The following is a 20,221-nucleotide window of genomic DNA, read 5'->3' on the forward strand; positions in this document are numbered from 1 at the left end:
GAGGTGCAAGCTCCAGCTGCACCTGCAGACACTGCAGGAAGTGATAGTCTTAGCACCCCAGCGCTCATACGGATTTGAGTTTGGGTTTTTTCCACTTCACCTATTTATTTTCTCTTCCTTCCTGCCCTTTGGGAAGCAATGGCAGTAGATACACCCTGTCACCATACTCGTGGTTTGTGGTACCTACAGCTCTGCTCCTTTGGGTTTCACTTCTCTGTGGGGTTGCATTGAAATGCTTGTTTAAAACCAGTCCTTGTTCCTCCTGTAGCACTGGGACGTTGCTCTGTGCTAGGCTAGCCCAAGGTCTTCGTGGACCCTGCCTTTTCCCACCCATGCTGCCAGAAATGATCACTTCCCTTAATCCCCAGGCAGTGAGTGGTGAGATCCAGCACAGTTGCATCCACTCACCCTCCCAGCTGTTGTGCAAAGCTGCCCTTATCCCCCCAGGATGGGATGGAATGGGACAGCACAGGAGAGGCAGGCAGGAAGCAGAGGAGGAAACAACCATCTCTCAGCCACAAATAGGACTTGGCACCGCTGATGCACAGCCCCACATTATAGAGTTCAACCCTGTTGCCTTCCATAGGTTTATCCTATGGAATCCTAGGAGCCTTTTCTCCCTCTCCCCAGGCTGACCCACACATCCTGAGTGAGATCCTGTGACTTGCCAGCCCTGCTGCCCTGCCCGGGCTCTTACTGCCTCCTGTGCCACTTGCCCTCTGACCCTTCTCCAAGCCCTCCTCTTTCACCCAGACATCTGTATTCCTGTTTTTTTCCAAGTAGCTGGTGTTAAGATGCAAGCAAACACTTTTCTGAGGCCAGTGCTTTGCTGCACTGGGGCTGGCTCAGCACATGGAGGGCTCCACAGCAGACAGGGCCATCTTTCCTTCTCCCGTGGGGGTTACTTAGACCCAGGCAATGCATTTTGGAGATAAACTGGGGATTAAGAGCCTGTCCTCACAGCCATTGCCCCAAAGCTGAAGTCTCACCTTTGCAACACACTCAACCCCCAAACGCTCAGGCTCGGATCACACGTGGCACCATGAAAACTCCCTTTGCATTTGGGACAGGTGCGGGTTTACGAAGTTTTTCCACGCGTAATAAAATTGTACTCCTAATTAGGATAATAATAGCAAGTGCTAGCTCAGTTCTGCTGGCTTAATTTCCACCTGCTCTTTCTTTGCAGTTTGATGTGGTATTTGCTTCCTGTCATGCATTCTTGCATATTATTTCTGTGCCGTGTTATCTCGCTGATGTGGTTCACTCAAGGAGTGGTTGAAACGCGGCTCTGACCGTGTGTCACCACCAACAAATTCATCTGCCTCTGTAGGAGGAGGAAAATAACAATAATAATAAAAAATAATAATAATAATAAAAAAAATCCAGGCTGTCTCATAACTGTGCTGTGCACATGTGCCTCTCGGAGCCCATGCTGTTGTGAGATTTTTTTCTTTTTTCTTCTTTCCCCTTCTGCCCACATTTTCTACCTAGCAAGCTGCAAGATTTTGGCTCAGCTGCCAAGTGCCTGCTTTTCATGGGAAAGGTGTTTCTGCAGAGCATAGCAGGGAGCCCTCCTAGGCAGGGGCTGTCCAGGACAACCAGCAGCTGGGCTGTGGCTCTTCAGACCTTATTTTACCTCAATAATATTTCTTTAAAGCTTATGAGATTGTTAAAGAAAAAAGGATGCCTTCAGTAAAATGGGATTTGCTTTAAGACTGGACATAGAATAGAGAAGATCAATGCAAACCCATGAATTCCCCCAGCCAGGAGCTGATGGGATCTTCTCATCACTCCCATCAAAAATGGCATCGGATCCTTTTTATCCAGCTGCCCTCCTGCATCATCACATCCCAAAATGCCATCCCAACATCCACATCACACATCCAACTGTCCCACTGGGGAAGGACCCTCTTTTTCTGGCAAGGAAAGGGCAACCCAAAGACAGAATGCAGCTTGCACCAGGATGTTTAGTTGTGTTATGAGCTTTTATTTAAAAAGCACATTTATACAGCAATAATTTCGCAGATACAAACTTCAATTTTGTATTCTACAAAAGTCTTTGAATATTCTTCTCTTTACAAAATGGAACATTACAAAAATACAGACAATTTAATATGTTTTTTTTATACAAATGTCTCTAATTGTAGTTATTTTCATTAAAATATTACTACCACAGAACTACAATATTTTAGTCGACTATAAAAAAATTAATTCAATGCTTTTTTAAGCAGCAAAATGTAAATAACACAGGTCAGGACACAGTTTATAGTCATAGTGGATATATCTAAAATTGTTTCAGAAATAATATTTTACATAGTTAATTTTTAAGGTTTTATACATTATTTATATAATATTTATAATATAAAAAAAAAAACATAGCTTGCTATAAGTTGAAATGATAGGACGGATTCTGTGAGAAGGATGTGCAAATGGCCGTTCTGCGTGTTCTGCGGGATCCCTTTGCAAACGCGCTTCGTGGGAGGGGCTGCAAACCAAGCACCTGTGGCTTCTGGGCAAAAAAAACCCAAAAAAATTTCATCATCACGCCCCAGAGAGGCACAGCTGATTTCCCACCGGAGCGACCCAGCGGAGCACAGGACCTGGTACTGCCATGGCGCACCTCGGGGTGCCCCAGGGAGGAGGAGGAGGAGGAGAGGAGGGGATGCACAAACCGACTGACACCCAGGCCGGGACGTGCCGCCCAGCAGCCCGTCCCAAAACTGCAGAAATAAAAGTTTCCCCAGGACTCAGCCCCGGGGTCGTAGTGCGAACGAGTCTTCGGCAGAGCCGCCGCTCCCCTGGCGCAAACCACCGCACACAAAACCTGCTGGGATTGCTTTTGGAGGGGACAAAAGGGATGGCTGGGAAGTGGAGGATGCTCTGGGGCTCGGGTGGGATGAGCCCTGGCCAGGGAGCGAGCGGGGAGGAAGAAATGTGGCTTCTCTGCACGGAGGAAGGAGCTCTCCGGCCTCACTGCGCGTCTCGGGGCCGCTCGTTAAAGGCGTGTACTGTGAGCAGAGAGAACAGAGACCCTTCGGAGATCTTGGGCTGGGCAAGCTTCTTCTAAATTAAGTCACAGTATGGAAGAGAGGAGGCAAAAATAAACTAGGATCAAAAAGAGAAAAAAAGGCAACTCTTACAAACCAATCCCAGATCTTGTCTCAGTGCTGTTGCTCATACATAGTGCTATACAATTTAGTCGTGAGTTGTTTTTGTTTTTTTCCTCGCGGGCATTGGAAATCTTCGTAGTCGGAAAAAAAAAATCTAGGATGGCCAGCTTTCCAAAAATCCCTTAGTGTTCACGGGACTAGGAACAATTTGGCGTTCACTACAACATGAACACTCAAACCAATTGCACATCCAGAACTCCGGCACCTCTCTTTGTTTGTTCGGCTTTTTGTGTTGTGTGGGGTTTTGTTTTTTTTTTTCCTTTCTCATTGTCGCCTTTGCCTTAGTTGACCACCACCACCCCTTTCATCCAAATGTCGCAAGTTGAAAAGACCACAGAGTAAGACTTTACTGATCGGGCAAGAAAGTCTCTCCCTACATTCTACTGTCTGATGAGATTTGAGAGCAGCAGGTAGTTGCTGTCAGCAGTCACTTTTTTTTTTCGCAAAAAAAAAAAAAAAGGTTTAAGATACAACACCCATCTGATTCCTCGAAGTTCTACACCATGTTGTGATGGTTATTCCTCTCAATGATGTCCACAGGTGAAAGGATCTCCTTCCGGATGGGAGGTGGAGGCAGGCAAGTCTTTGTCTTGGGCTTGAAGAGATCTGAGACGTAAAACACCTGTAGGAATAAGTGGAAAAGGCAAACTTAGCCACAGTGGGAGATGCTTTGTTCAAAAAGTTGGTTTACAGGGTATATACACATCTTTAAGCCGCAAAAATAGCACTTTTTGAATGCCTGCCCGTAACAGCTGAGAAATCTCAAGCGCCTGCTACCACCTTTCTGTACAGCGCAGCAAAAGGCTCAGACCTCTCAAAACTGTAAAAACATGAGAGGACAACCTAATTTCTCACTGCGTAATCACCGAGTGCAACACCCAGACCTCTGCTGAACCGTCTGAAAAGCCAGGAAACAGATCCACTGCCTGCACTCCAATAAAATAACAAAGGTCTCCAAAGGGCTGGCCTGACTCATCCTGAGTGGTTTCAGGGATGGAGTTGGTGTGAAACAGTTCATTCAGCCAGACATCAGGTAGGCAATTAAAAGCTTTCAAGTCAAAGCTGTTAAAAGCTATCAGCAGTGAGTCAGTGGTGAGCATGCTCCTCAGGCCCACCAAGGCACCAGTACAGAGCACCAGGGGTCTGGTGGAAGCCAAAGGCTAAGGAGAGGAGGAGCTATTCCTGATTCCTTCTTCCTAAATATCCCGTGATGTAACCCCTCTCCCGGATGTGAAAAAGCCAGAGCCTGGCAATTTCGGAAGGCAGCAACACAATAAGAAACAAAGTGCTGGGAGGAAACTTCCACATCCTCCTTTGGCAGCAGCAGCACAAAGCTTATCAGTCCTCCAGGACCGGGGCACTTTCACCCTTGCCAAACCTCAGCCCCGTTCCAGAAGGGAAAAGAGTCAGACAGCACAGATCCTCTGGATGGAGCAAGAAGTGGCAAGGATTCATCATTTTGTCACCTGGCGCCACAGCCCCAAACTTATGTCCTGCCACCGACTGCTTCTGCCAGCTCAATCATTTCTCATCTCAGAAATCCTTAAACCCAAATAATCTGGACTAAAGCCATGGGTTTGCTGAGCTGAATTCCCAGGATGAGCAGCACATGGCTGTAGGAATCAGCAGTACATTTGTTTTTTCTCCCACACTACTCAAATGCAGCATTTAAGCACCCAGATAAATCAGGGGGAAAAATAATTCCAAGGTGCTTAAAGAAATAATATTAGATCACAACTTCCAGGCCGGGTAACACAGGGAGAAAGCAAAGGTTTGGCCTACCTGCATCTCCACATTTTCTAACTACCCAGAGCCTTGTGCAGCAGGGCAAGTTGTCCTTGGAAATAATTTTTTCAAGTCCCTATCAGCACAGCAGATAAGACTCAATTTGGACAGGCAGCAAAGCTCCTGTAAGCAGCAATTTACTCCTACAATTGCAACCAGCGATGAAGGAAGCTGAGCTGGTGTTACTTTGTGGAATAGAGGAGAAGGAGCTGATGTACACAACAGCTCTTTTCTTGATTTACGTGCTGGTGTCTGGCTGTTTGGTTGTGTGACAGAGCTGATAAAGTTGTTTACAGGGCATCCAAGTGGCAGCATTTGTATGTTTGGGTAAATAACAGGATCCAGCTGATGCTCCCAAGGGTCACAAGCTGGAGTCTGGCCCCTTGCTGCAGCATCCCAGTGTAAAACCACGCTGAACTGCTCTGGCACTGGTTTTCTTTTGGGTTGTTAATAACTGTAACCCCCATTTGTCTGGTTTGGTGCATTTCTGGTGCCATCTCGCTCATTTGCCCACCTCTGAGAGCTGGATTCAATCAAAAAGGTGTCCAACTTCTGCACCGAGCTAGCCATGACAAATCAATTTATGGGAGGAGACTGCTGAGTTCAAGAAGCATCTGGGGATTGCTTTGAGTCTGGTCCTTACTTTTGACAGGAATGAGTTACGGTGGAGTGTCATCCTGGGTGTTTTTGCTTTTACTGTGCTGCTTTTCAGGGTTTCATTCAGAGACCAGTTAAGAGGTTTCATTTCTTTTTAAACTGTATTTCACTTTAACATGGCTGGAGGTTATATAAACATTTATAGGAATCATGAAACGTGATCTTTGGGGGTTAAAAGTGTGTTAAATCCTCCTAATGCTCGAACTGTTTAACAGAAAAAAGGACTAATAAACGTGCTAAGTTTTTCACTTGGATTAGCTCCATTTCCTGTAGAAGGTGCTCTCCACCCATAAAGAAAACTTGATGGGAGAAGACTGAGAGCGTTTTAAGCCAATATCTCACATTCCCACTTAACAATTCCTATTACTTTTCATCCTACATGAGGCAATTTTTAATCATATACAGAGGGAGGTTAAAACAACTCCTCTGAGCTAACCAGAGCAACACTGGGAGCGTGTCCTTCTGACATCTCCCCTTCTCCCTCTCCCTCAGATGAGACATAAACCACACAACACACAGCAAGCTGCCTACAAGGCGCACAGAAACTATTTCTATTCGAGAAATTCTCGTTGTGTTTCACCCTGGGTCCAAGTCTGAGTGTTTCATCAGCTGGAAGTGCTTGACATTAATGTCTTCTGCTTGTTATTTCAGGCACTGGAAGACAAACGTGTCTGCTGCAGCACGACCTGGGTTTAAGCTCGGGCAGCCTTCGCGGATGAAATCCACAATTGGTTTCTACTGAAAATTATGGTCTGATAACTGTGGTGTTTTTACAGCCCTTGACCATCACCAGGGTGGACCCTGAAGGCTTTGCTAGGGGAAGGGGTGGCTTGGAGCACCCAGGGTCAGAGGTGATGAGTTTTCAGGTCCCTCCCTCTGTTTCAGAGCAGCCCGTGCAGGAGAGCTGGGCAAGAACCCCCAGGACACACCAGGAATTTCAGCAAAAAGCTGCTGAAGTGCTCCTTCAGTGCAAACTCTAGGGTGTTTTGGGATGACTCTTCCTCTTGTCCCTTGCTGCCACCTCCCAAAACAGAGGAAAGTCTGCCAGGCCCTACTAGGCAAAGAACCCCACCAGCTATGCCAGGTTCTGGAAAACAGCACATTGCTGGTTCTCTGCAGGCTGATGGAATGGGACAAGGGCTGGGTTCAAACCCTCCCTGAGTCCTGAGATGTTCCAGGTTACTGAGCCATTCCTGCAAAGCATTTGGACACAACTGCCCCTTCCAGCAGCGGGCTGGGAGAGCAGCTCAGGCTGCCCCAGGCTCGCAGGCAAACCCGAGCCTGCCTGGGAAACTCCAGGCAGCTGCTTCCTATGACACAGGAAAACTATCCCAGCCCTGCCACAGCCTCCCCTTCCCAGCACAGCTTCCAGCTGCCTGAAGGCTGGGAGGGGACAGCCAGGCCTGCTGCTGGTCCCAGCCAGGAAGCATCCGGACACCCATCCCAAGCATCCGGAGAGCTATTGTCCTTCTGGAACCGCTGCTGGGATCCAGAGATGCACTGCCTGGTCCTCACTCCCCTTCCCCATGGCTGTTATCCCACCTCCCAGCATGAAGACACACACTTCTCCCACCTCCCCCCCGGGATCTGCCAGCCCTGCCTGGGACACAGGCACCAGGCAGTGGCAAAACCCAGCAGCTGCTGCTCACAGAGTTAATAATACTCCATAAAGGCTTCCCAACAATGACATTTTTGTTTTGGCTTTGGAATACTATCAACGAGTGGGAAGTACATAAATAACCTATTTTCTCTCCCTGCAAAATGCAATATTGGTGAACTTAACTCCTTGTTCCCAAGGCTGATTTACTTTTAGAACAGTTTAAAAAAAAACACCAAAAAAACAACAACAGCAACAAAAAAACCCCGTAAAAAGTGGTGAGCTGTAAAAATCTTGCTTTCAGGAGTTCACACAGACACAGAAAGCACCAGAGACCCCAGCTCCTGACCTGGTGCTCCCCATCCTGCCAACTTAAAACATCTTCATGTGTCACTTGGAGTTACAGGGCTGTGCAGTCAGCTCACCCTTTGGAGAGCAAGTGGCACGAGAAGCAGCCCAGCAGCTGAAGAGAAGTGGGCACAGCTTTTGTTGGCCACTTTCTCATGGGCCCTTTTGCTCCGTGAAAATCCACCAGCCATCAGGCAGCCTCCCCTCACCAGGCTGACACCAGTTTTTTGGATGGATTGTGTGTGAAAGAGCCATAATCCCAAGCACCCCAGACTCCCTGCTCAGCTCCTGGAGTAAAACATTGCTAACTAGAACAGCTGGAGAACCCAAACTGCTGGTGGAGAGGGAAATACCCTCCATGACTGAACATCTTCCCAGTGCCCCAGGCTGCCTGGACCAAGCCTTTGGAGCACAGTGCCTCCCAGCTGGGACAGGGAACCACCTGAGCTGAACTGATGGGTTGCAAAGGCACTGTTATTCCCACAGGAGTTCCCCAGCACCGTTCCCAGCCCTGTTTTCCACACTCACCACGCAGTAAGCCACCAGGGCTCCCTGTGCAAAGCCTGCCAGCACGTCGGTGGGGTGGTGCTTGTGGTCGGACACGCGGGACAGCCCGGTGTAAAAGGCCATCATGATGAGGGTGAACTGCAGCAGGGGACGCAGCAGGCGGGCTCCCTTCCACGTGAATCTGGCCTGCAGATAGAACTGTGGGGAGAGAGGGAAATGAACAAACAAAAAACAACAAAAGAAGTTGCGTTAATTCGCCTGAATTCGCCCAAAATGCAGCAGGCAGCTGCTCTGCGGGGGTGGCTGTGGGGCATCCACCGTGGCTCAGGGAAGGGGAGTTGACAAAAAGGAAGGATGCTCCGCGCACCTGTGTGGCCGCTGGATTTTGAAGGGATGTGTGGTATGAATTTATGTAATCACTCAGAATCCACCCATTATAAGCGTACAGCAACTTAAGGAGGCTGTGTCAAAACTGGAATTGATAATGGGATTTGGATAGATAGGCTATTGGAGAGATGGAATTTAACATCATGGGTGAAAGAGTTTTTTAAGAATGAGTCTATACATATTAGTCATCATAGTGATTGTGCTGCTGCTGATGACTTGTTTACTCCAATGTATTCAACAAATGATTAATAAAGCAATTAAAGGAGGCTTCAGGGCTCAAGGAGAGGGGGGAGATGTTGGGGTACAAATCCCCCCGGGCCCAATTCATACAGGCCCAGGAGTGTCCAAAGATGTTTTGGATTTTTAACCCATGGAGGGGACGAGGTCAGAGGTGGATGGGCACAGCCCTTCCACAGTGAGCCAGGACCAGGGGATTGGGATCCCCTGCGCCCCAGCTCTGCTTCAGCCTCCACACAACACTGCATCCGAGTAAAGAAATTCCTCCCCAGCTTCATTAATGCACAACAAGAGCAAGGCCCAAATCTGGGGTATTTAGGACTCATACCATCCCTCAGAGGGAAAAGAAGAGCCAATGCAGCATGCTAAACCTTCAGAGCCATCCCAAGGTCTCCCAGACACGGCCACAACCACCGGCAATGTGCACAATGCCACCCTCCAACACTCCCATTGTGTTTCCCAGCCCCAGCCTCGGGGGTTTTCAGGGACACAGAGAGCAGCTGCCCCACTGCACAGCCTGGGAATTCCCTCCCTGGGTGGGAATGACAAGCAAAAGCCTGGCTCAGCCCAAAAAGACTCCGCTGGGGTGATGTCAAGCAGACATTGCAGCCCTGCCGTGACTATCTGGCCCGTTTCCGCTGCGGCTGCCGGGCACGGCCGGTTCCTGTGGGAAACGGGAAGCTGGGTGGGAAGAGAGGGCAGGAAAGCAGCAACTCCTGCCCTGGATGAGCGCAGGGCTTCAGGAAGGCTGCGGGAAGGGAGGGAGCAGCCTCCAGGCTCGGGGAGCAGAGAGGCTCCACGGGTGTGAAAGAGGCAAAAGCTGCTCAGCTCCTGCAGCCCAGCCTGGCAGCTCTGCCCTGCCTGCTCCTAAAGGAAGCACTGGAGTCAGACCCGGAGTCCTCCAGGGGCTCTGCTACATCAGAGGGCTGCAAAAGGGGTTTACTCCCCGTTTATGATCCCTTTCACACACCCAGAGCAGTTTGCACTGCCTTGGTATGAAAGGGAATGGAGCTGTCACTGGGTTCCCTGAGACCACAAGTAACTTATTGACAACATAAAAGCATAAAATGATCTGTAAAAGCAGAACTGATTGGGAAGGGGGAATAATTCTCCCCCTGATAAGAGGGAAGCATCATTTTGGCCAATTTAGTATGTTTGGCTGTTGCATAAATGCTGTATCTACCCCTTTTTGGAAAGAACACACACTGGGCTCTTCAGAAGAAATGAAACATGGCATAGTCTGAATGGAGCAGATGCTCCAAATTATCCAGATTGTTAGCCAATTAACATGGAAGGGAGCAGCACCAAAACAGCTCGGTGCTGGCTAATGCACATGGTGATTCTGGGGAATATATCTGCAAACCAGCCAGAGCCTGGGAACGGAGCCACGGCCCCATGGAGCACACCCCACACCACGGTCCCTTCCATCCCAAACCGTTCCACGATTCTATTTTCACGTTCAGGAGCCTCAGCTCAGCCCAGGTGACAGTGCAAAACTCAGCTTCCAGTGTGCTGCTGCCACTGCAGAGCAAAAGGAGCTCCAAGTATTATATAATATAAACCAACACTCTCAGTTCTACCAGGAAGACTTGAGACCTGATGTCTTATTTTAATCTTCTGTCTTTGTCCCATCAAGTCCCTTAAGAAGGAAATCTACTGCTGTATAATCTGACATTTGCCATTTTTGCAAAGTCTGGACATGTTCTCAAATCTTTCCATCCCACAAGCCTGGACTAAAAAAGTCCTCCAGAGGTGAGGGTGCAAAGTATCAGTAAAAAATTAGCAATTAAAAGCCAACAGCAACTTTGAAGACACAATAAAGTAGGCACTTCTGGGGCTGGACTGTGTCCCTCGTGTGCAATCTTTAGCCCTGGAAAAGGAGTAAAAAGCAGTGTGGCACCATAGGGGGTGTGCTGGGTGTCCCCCAATTCCCCAGCACCCAACTTACACCCACACCTGTGTGTCTTGGAGGACTAAAACCCACCTGAACAGGTGCCCCTCAGACACTGCGACACCAGTGTGAGGATCTCAGCTGAGTTCCTTTTACTGCCACAATAAAGGCCATGGAAAAATTACTCTTTATTCCCCATTCATAAGGAGAAAAAAAGAGGATGACAGCACTCCTCATACTCCACAGGCATTTTATGAACATGCAGTGTTACAAAAGCTGCTCTCAAACACCAGGAATCCCTAAATACTTTCAAGGTAAGACATGGGGTGCTCCAAACTTTGCCTCTGCCCTCAGTAAGAAAGAAAACGCCAGTTAGTAAGACAAGGTCAAAAAGTGAAAGTAGAATTTAGGGGCTGAAAGGATCAGATTTTCCCTAAAGCAAGAATTAGTGCTATTACCAAGAAATAGGAAGTTCCTGGAAATTTATCTGAAAATCTGCTTATCAAGGTGTTTATGTTGTTTTGGTGTTTGGTTTTCATTTTTTTGCTCCTGGGAGCAAAACTGAAATGCTGCCTGCTACGGACTGACAGATTTGGGTGGGAATGTGGAGCTGGAATGGAGCCCTTCCCGGGAGGGGGTGGAAAAGCAAGACCACAACTGGGGTTAATTCCACCACAGATCATCACAGGGCAGCAAAAACCAGGAGCACCAACAGGAGCAAGGGTGGGTGAAATGGGATCACACAGAGTGGGAGTTGTTTGGAGTTCCCATCCGCTGTCTCCTGGCACAGGCTGAGTTACCACAAAGCAGATGGCTGGAGGGACGTCCCATCATTCTCCCTGTGCCAGGGGACTTCCACGGGGCTGGTGGGGACAGCCCACAGCCACACACAGCCTCTGAGCAAACCCAGGAGGAGCTGGCAGGGGACACAGGCTCAGAGCATCACCTCCAGCCTCCCGGGGTTTTCTGCTCTCCAGAAATCCCAAACCCTTCACACTGTCCCCGCCGCAGGGCTGGACTCCACCAACCACAGCCCTTAGTCACACCTAAAGTTTCCTTCTGGGAAACAGCTGGGCTTGTTCCTGGCTGCCTGACCCCAAGTGACCTCCTTCTCCAGCCCCATCTGCAAGCAGAGTGGTACCCAAAGTGCTACAAACCTCTCCAGCCCAAACTCATCCCAGTGTAACGCACTGCCCTGGCTGGACAAAGCCAGCTGGAGGCTGGGGAATGCAGAATTTGCCTCTTCTGACCAAGCTGGCCAGAAGGAAAGGACGGGAGATGGGTAAAGACCTCTCAGCAAGTGCTGTTTATCTCTTCCCTGTCTTTGCTGAGTGCACAGCACCCTCTCACCCCATCAAAAATACCCCCAGCAGCTCAGCAGCTCAGTTCACAGCTCAGCCTTGGCCTCTGATGTAATTCCATTTTATCCTCTTCCTTAGGTCACCACTGAACTCAACTCCAAGTCCACAACCACCACAGAGGTTCCTTCACAAGGGCACATCACTGCTCAGCTGTACCAGGGCACCTTCTCCACCCTTCTTCCAGGGAGAAACCTCACACTCCCCGACACATAAACCCAGCACCATCTCTCATTTTCCATTTACATCACTAGAACACACCACAGCCCATTCTAAAGTCTTCTGCCTCACCCACTGACACATATTAAATACACAAGGTTTGCTTGCCTTTTATCCAGAATCAGCCAACCTTGCTGAGGGATACTAATTCAGCTTTTCTGATAAATTTAGCTTTTCCCTTTGTGTGATTTTAGGCAACTTCATGCCATGAATAAATCAGCAATACTGTCTCACATGCTCAAGGGGAGTGGAAAGCATCCATTGCTCCCTGCAAAGGCTCCTCCACATCCACAGAAACAAAACAAAGAGTTGTGGGTCAGCTCCAGAGGGCTGCATGGAATAAGCTCGTTCCATACCTCCTCTTTCCTCAGCCTGCTATAAATACGTATTACAGCTCGCTCAGCCAAGGAGTAACAAAGCAAGGAAAATTAGGACAAAGAGGATTACCCAAGAGTTATTTCCCCTTTAAAATTTTTTATACAAAGGCCTGATGTTAATTGAGTATTCCTGGTGACAAGAAGGCTGGGAGAAACTTAGCCCTTAAGTGTCAGCATTTGGAACTAAATCCCAGGGGATTCTATTGTGTTGCAAGTGCCTCTCCCTGGGGCTTTTCCCTCAAAGCCCTCCAGGGCTTGGCATCCATCAGTGTTTTCCTACTAGGAGCCCATGGACAGCACAGGGCTCTGCTGGAAATGGGGAAGCTGTGGTCACTCATCCACTGTTCACCAAATATCTGGACAAATCCAGCCCCACGCTGCAGGCAGAGCCCTGTGGGGTGCGTGGGAATCCATGGATCTTTTAATAGACTGACGGGAATTTTCTGGCACGCGTCTCCACCAGGTGAAGCAAACTTGAAAACATTTTAATTCAGAATGGGCTCTGAGAGTGAAGCCAGGGGACGCCAGGAAAGACGGGAAGTGACTTATCCATGAAATATGAAGTATTGTTCAATCAGGAACACGCTCGGGACATGGCCGATCTGCCAGGGCTCTGCAGGACACGCTCAGCCCCACAGATCCCCCACTCTGCAGAAGCTCCCGGCACACTCCTGGCATCCAAAGTGTAGGCAGCAACCTGCTGCAGCACAGCCCTCACTTCCCAGGAACAGGGGAGCACTTGTTTTGTCTTGATTGGGATGATTCCCTGATTAAATCCATCAAACACACCTCCTGCAGGCACTGGTGTGGTGGATGCCACATTTCTAACCATGCTTTCAAAACCCCAGCTCATTCTTTGAGGTGAGCAAGACAGCAGGGGTTTATCTTGCATCAAATGAAATCCCTCTGGCTTACTATAATCTCTTTTTTCTTGTAATTATTTTTTGATTACTATCAGCCTCTCCAATGTGTCAGATTTTCTGCCTCCCTTTTTCTACGAGATTTCTCTGTCAGGCTCTGGCAGTGACCAGGGAGCTGGAGTGATGGAGAGCAGGGTGCTGATAGACAAGCTGGAATCACAGAATCATTGCTCAAGTTGCCTCTTTCTCCCTTCAATTCATCACCAAATACTTGGTGTAATTTTTCCTGACTTCTTAAGGCACAAGGCAACTGCTCAGCTGGTCAGACAGAGTCTGCGGCCAGCCATATCACAGTTTTGGGACAAGGTGAAAATTAAAAATAAAATAATTTTAAAGGGATTGCCCCCTCCATAGAGAGGGGTAATTGGAGCAGCCAGTTGTCCTGGGTCAGGGGGTGTGGGGCAAAGTCTGGTGAGTGCTGACAGCTCAAGTGCTCCCATATGGCGACAGGGAAGGGCAGCAAAGAGAGACCAGAGGCATCTCTGTGCTCTGAAGCATCACACAGGAGCTAAACACCACTTCTAAAGCCTTTGGCAAAGTTTAAAAGAACATCAGGCAGCAGGCATTGGTGCAAAGCAGCAATGGAAAATGAGCCACACAGGTTTTCTGTGCATCCTGTGAGAACTTGGAACCCACTCTGCAGTTTTGGGGTCTCTGCCACCAGCCCCCCAAGCTCTGTATCCCCATTTGTTTCTCACCTGCTCCACAAGAGCTGGATTTTCAGAAAAACACACGAAAAAAGAAAGCTTGCTCAGCAACCTGCAGAAAATGGGTCAAGCCCTGGTAGAGAAACCATCACCATCTTAATAGGGACTGGCACTCCTTGCTGTCCCCAGATGCTGAGCTTGAAAATACCTCAGGGCTGACTTTTCTGACTGCCCACAGACCTTTCCAGAAATAAATGACTGCCTGTGCGAGCAGTCCAAACTCAGCTCAGAAAGTTTTACGATGGGCTGAGCCTCCTGTGAAGCACCACCAAGGCAGCTCTTCATTGTAATACAGCTGGGAGGAAATGGCCAGAACTCTCGTTGAAGAAATTCAAAAAGTTTTCCAAGAACAAAATAAGAGGGAAAACAAAGAAAGAATTTAATATGCCGCCCACAACTGCCTGGAAAGCTCAGTCATTCAGTTACTGGAGTTGCTCACGGAGAAGGGAGGATCCAAGGCTGAAAAAAGCAGGAGGGAGCAGCGGTCACTTATCTTTCCAGAGGGTAAGGGACGGGGGGAGCACTGCTCATAGATAAAAGCTCATGTTTCATGTTTTTATCAGCGCTGTGCTGCAAGTCCGAGATTACCAGGGATGGAGGAGGAGCACAAATCTTAAAAGCAACACAAAACTTGAGTTTTTAAATGAAATAAAAAACTTATAAAGAAGGAAAACCGGACACAAACCCCTCTGAGCCCCCCCTAGAAGGGCTTGTGTGTGTGTCCAGCCCCTGTGGGCAGCTCTGCCTCCCGCAGTCCCGGCAGGAAGCACCTTGGCAGCTACCCCGGCCCCAGCCCCGGCGCAGGAAGGGCAGAGCCATTTCTCACTGACAAAGGAAAACCAGTCCCAGCCCTCCCCTCCGGAACCAGGCGGGCAGAGGCTGCTCCACCTGCTCCTCTGGCACATTTCGGAGCCAGGCATCACCTCCTGACATGGCCAAGGCATCACATCCTCCTCCTCCATCCAGGAAACGTTTTCGCTCGCCCCAAACTCTCCTCAGCGGAAACCACAATGTGGGGCAAACAAAATTGCACAGGTCGTCCACAAATTTAGCAGGATTTGGATTTAATTGCCACCTTGGCCACATCCCAAAGCTGCACACACAGCTCAGCTATCATCCCAGGAGTCTCTGTCCTAAGTAACACCACAGCAGCTGAGGGTGGATCCTCCCACCAACAGCTCAGACTCTTCTTTTTCAACCAACTTCCCACGTCCAGCACTCATCCTGCCATTACTGCCATGGAATGTGGGACAGGGGATCAATCAGCTCAGTGAGGTCACTTACCACCAAATACAGCATGGTGTACAGGGAGAAGGACGCGTGCCCGGAGAAGAAGGATTTCCTGCAAAACAAAGCAGGTGCTCAGAACCAGCCAGTATAATCCTCAATATGATAATTCTCCCTGTAATATGGTGACACGCCTGTGGCATCTGAGGGTGCCGGACCAGAGGAACTCACAACCCCCAACTCTTTGGGTTATAAAACCTCTGTTATCCGCCCTGCTTGCTGCTGAGGCAGAAAGCAAACGGATGGACAGGATGCTCGCATTGTTTGTCCCTTCCTGGCCTACTCATGGGGCAGCAGTTATTTCCAGGATAACCCAATAACTCATCATCTCGCCTCAAATAACCGGGAAACCCGAAAGAACTGAGAAGAGTGCAACTTCTCCAGTCGCTTCACTGCAGCATGAGGAATGTGCCCTTGGAAAAGTCAAAACTGGGCATCTGATGGATGTGACAGAGCGCCAAGGGGAGGCACTGGCAGCCCTGCCTGTGTGGTGGAGCCTTTCCTGAGGAGAAGCTCTGCTCTGCCACACGGGACAGCTTGGGCTGCTCACCATGAGCTCAGCTCTGGGGGTGAATTCCCACACAGAGCAGCAGCTCAGGGAAACAATAGTGTAGGAGTAAAGAGAAAGGAAAAGAAGTATTATTCAGCTGGGTGCCACACTTCCCAAGGGAAACTGCTGCTCACTGCAAAACAGATTTATGGCCTTCGCAGAAAAAGCAGCATTTCACAGAATCCTAAAATGCTTTGTGCTGCAAGGGACATCAAAGACCAACTCATTCCACCCCCCTGCCATGGGTAGGGACAGCTTTCACTAGACCAGGTCGTTTAAATCCCCATCTAAGATGGCCTTCTAGGGATGGGACATCTATCCACAGCTTCTCCGGGCAATCTGTTCCAGTGCCTCACGACCCTCACAGGGAAGAATTTCATGCTGATATCCAAACTAACCCCACTCCCAGTTTCAGATTCAAGCTGACAGAGAAACCGGAGACGCATTTAGCAGCACATTAGCAACCCTTTGGTGCCAGGGGCTCTCACCTGGCTTCCTGCACCCTGCTGTCACTTCCCCTGCAGGTGTAGTTCTGGATGTAAACTCCCTTGGCGCAGTTGATGGTGGAGAAATCCAAGTCGCAGACCGCCAGGAAGTGCGGCCGCAAGCGCCCGACGGACACTTTGGCAATGTCTGTGAAGGACTGGCTGATGGCACAGCCGAAAACAAAGCAGCCCACTTGCTTGTAGAGAGCTGCCACGTAGGGGTTCTGGATGAAGGAGCGGGATTTCTCCTTCAGGTAGTGGATGCGGTAGAGCTCTCCCGTGATAATCTGTGAAGGAAGCACAGCAGAGGGGTCAGAGAGCAGCGAAAACGTTCTGCAAAAGTCAAGGGTGGGTGTGAGCGCAGGGCTGAGCCAGCCCTGGCATCTCAAACCAGGAATCTGCTTCTGTGGTGAGGATGGGAAAGCCACGGCCCAGTTGTCTCTCCATCCTCCCCCCTCTTCCCTCCCAGTGCTCGGAATGTCGCTTATGGAAAAATCCAATAAACAAAACAAAGAAGGCTAGGTTTTGGGTTAGTACGTTGGCATATCTTTACAAAAGCGAAATAACACCCCAGCGTAGTGGGAAAAGAAAATTGACATGAACCAGATAAAGAATTAGTGTGTGTTGGGAAGGAGAGGCCAGACCCACTACCCTCTTATCAAACTGATTTTGGAGGAAAATAAACCCACAGCCTGCTTATCTTCCTCTCTTAAAATCATTAACACAACAGGGGAAGAAACAGAAAGCCCCAAACTTTTCAGATTCTGGCCCAAAACTTGCTGCCAGCAGACCCAATCCAGAGCTTTCAAGGCCTCCATAAAGCCCAGCTACTTAGGGGGCATTTCAGGGGGTATTGCTATTACATGGCAGCAGATTATGTTTTCCTTGTGTCAGGGGTGCTGAGGTTTGACAATACAGCCATAAATCACTGTCAGGGAGCAGAGGATCCAACTTCTCACACTCATGACTCTTAAAAGGCAGGTTAATGAAAATCAGGCTGTGAAATGAAGTCCAAATGTCTCACCTCTCCCAAAGAGCCAAAGGTTTAAATTGTTCTCCGTCACGCTACACACCTAAATTTTAAGCTCCAGATTTACAGCTTTAGGATTTCATTCATTACTCCAAATGTTTTCATACCTGAGTAATAAATCGAGGCAGAGGTTTTGGTTGGTTTTTCTTTTTTTTTTTTTTTTGGATGCCCCCTTGTCCCTGCCTCTCTGTAGTCATGGGGACTGTGATATGTAAAATTAACTGTCAGGAAAAATGCCTTCATGTTAATCCCTTTCTGGAGCAGCCAGCAATATTCCTCCCGGCGTGGCAACCTGCCAGCCATAGGCAGGAGACGAGGCTCCCCTGCCTACCTTGTTTAAAAGCTTGGCACAACCTTTGGAAACTAATAAACTGGAAAAGTATGGCAATTAGACTAAGAAGAGTTGAAGCTGTATCATTGTTTGAACTCACTCGAACCAGGGCTTGCAAAAACAAAGGTTGACCTAAGGCAGCTGAAACTGCAGCTAAGCAGGCTTTATCAAAGAGAGATACAACCGTAATAACAGAAAATAAATACCAAACCAGAGCAGGCTCTTCTACCATGCACAGAAATGCTTTGGGTGGCTCCACCACCGTTTGGGGTTTACATGTCACAGCTGAGATTTCCTCTTGGAAATGTGGTAGCGGCCAAGGCTTGTTTAGGGAGCTGCATCCTTTTTATCCTCACAGTCCCCAAAGACCATGGTTTATCTCCATTTTGAATCACTTTCCAGCACAAGCTGCCAGCCAGGAAATCTACCCGAGTGAGGCCTGCAGAGGGAGGTTGTCCTGGATGGACACAGAGGCTCCTGCACAAGGGCAGATCCACTCCCCAAAGCCTAAATTCACAAGAAGAGGAGCTCTGAGGCTCAAACCTCATGGTTTTCACAGAGTGAAGAGCAGACAGATTAAGGACGACATCTGATACCGGGAGATGTGCCATTACTGCAAACTCACAGGCAGATCCATGCAAACCTGAGGCTCTTGGCTTGGGGAAAGGCATGTGACCATTTTAAACAGGGACCAACAAAAGTCTGGGGATTAATATTTTTCTCTCACTGTTGGTGGTCTGGGTAATTGCACACATGTAGCAGACTGTAAATTGGAGCCTTCATTCCCTCACTAAAGTGCTGCTGGGTACCCAGGAACCCTCCCCAGTTAGTGAAAGCCATGGATCAACTTAATGAGAAGATAAAAATTGGGTAAACTTGTTTTTTTGGCAGTGCTGTCCCAGATAAAGTAGTACGGTGAAAAACTAATGCAGCACAGATGTGCACAGACTGGAAGGACATCCTGAAAAGAAAACAAGTTTTAAAGATATCAAGCCCTTCTCATGACTTGCACTCCTGGCAAACCATCCACATGGGACATGTGCCATTCCCAGGTGATGGGCACAATTCCCTGGCACACATATCTTAAAAAGCTGGTCACTAGAGAGAAGCCAACATCAGACTTTAGTCTGTGAATGCTTTTTGCAGACTTTCAGTTGTCAAGTCCATTTTGTTGTCATTATAAAGTATCACCAGCAATCCAAGTAGCTGTAATAACTTCTAGAGCTTTTCTAGCCACTTGCTTTTGGTGTAACATCCGCTGTGCTAATCACACTGCAGCGTATCACCTTCAACTGTAAAACAGCCAGCCAATCCAGGTGTGTAACTTAGATCACCTAGCAAATTAATTTTATTAGGGAATTTTTCATAGCCCTTCAAGACCTATCAGGTGGGGGGACACAGTCCCAATAGCAGTGCTACCCCTACAAGGCTCAAGAAGAGGAATGTCACCTTCCCCTGGCCACCCAAGGGACTACCAACATCACATCAACCACCTTCTAGCAGGTAGAGCAGTCAGGAGAGAGGCGAGAGTGCACAGCTCAGGGGCACGAGCTTCCCCAGTGTCATCTGCATGGAAATCTGCCTGAAGTCAGTAAACACACAGACATTAAAACCAAACGCATAATCCTCTCCCATCCTGATGGAAGCAAAGGTCTCGCCTCTGCCGTTTACTTAACAAACTCTCTGGGTGTCCTCAAGCCACTTAAAACATGACCTGGACCTTTTTACCCCAGGCTAGACTGCCTGTGACGCCACGTAAAGCGAGGGAATGAAATTTTGGCTGCTCCTTCCCAAAAGCCAGCTCCCTGGAAGTCCTCACAACCACTGCCCTGCCTTCCAAAGGCAAACGATGTGAGCGAAAGGAGCGGAGTCAGTGCTCTGTGGATTTGGAAGGAATTCCTATTATGCTACAGTAATTCTGGTATCTGAGTTACATCTGAAAAAGGAGGTCAGGCTGACTTGAATTTTCCACGCAGGCTGCCATAGCAAAGAAATCTGTTGCTTCAGTTCCTCGTTAGCCATTTGTGTCACTCAACAGCAAATAACTGAGCTTTTGAATTTACCTTATTAAGTTACATTTGTTGTGGGCACAGTGAAACCGGGGCAGAAACATCCAGTTCTTTGGGGATTTTCCTTCTCTTTTAATTGACCTGCTATTTTCGTGGTAGAGAGTTGATGGATCACACAGGCAGCTGATTATGTTTCCAGTTTCTGTTCCAACTCCTGTATTTGCCACTGCCTCAATAGGGATCAGAAGCACACTCTGCATGGAGCTGGCGTTCCGATAGCTCCGGCAGTAATGCGAAAATGAGAGGCTTTTTCATTTCATTTTTATGGCTTTTCCACACTCAGGGGTCACTCACCTGCAGGGTGAAATT

At 48.6% G+C, this 20,221-nt stretch overlaps 1 protein-coding gene across 1 annotated transcript in view; it reads right to left on the bottom strand.

The window, feature by feature from the left end:
- Positions 1-2,350: 2,350 nt before the first annotated feature.
- The window catches only part of PLPP3 (phospholipid phosphatase 3), a 43,630-nt gene continuing 25,759 nt past the window's right edge, over positions 2,351-20,221 (bottom strand). The window contains exons 3-6 of the mRNA XM_066192877.1: positions 16,486-16,769; positions 15,445-15,502; positions 8,086-8,262; positions 2,351-3,792 (exon numbers count right to left, since the gene is read on the bottom strand). Of these exons, the coding sequence (XP_066048974.1) occupies positions 3,667-3,792; positions 8,086-8,262; positions 15,445-15,502; positions 16,486-16,769 (645 nt within the window). The 3' untranslated portion in view covers positions 2,351-3,666. The remainder of the gene's footprint in view (positions 3,793-8,085; positions 8,263-15,444; positions 15,503-16,485; positions 16,770-20,221) is intronic.

Source organism: Chamaea fasciata, unplaced genomic scaffold (assembly GCF_029207755.1).
Source record: "Chamaea fasciata isolate MVZ Bird 193981 ecotype frontalis unplaced genomic scaffold, bChaFas1.0.hap1 SCAF_10, whole genome shotgun sequence".
In the NCBI taxonomy this organism is placed as follows: Eukaryota; Metazoa; Chordata; class Aves; order Passeriformes; family Sylviidae; genus Chamaea; species Chamaea fasciata.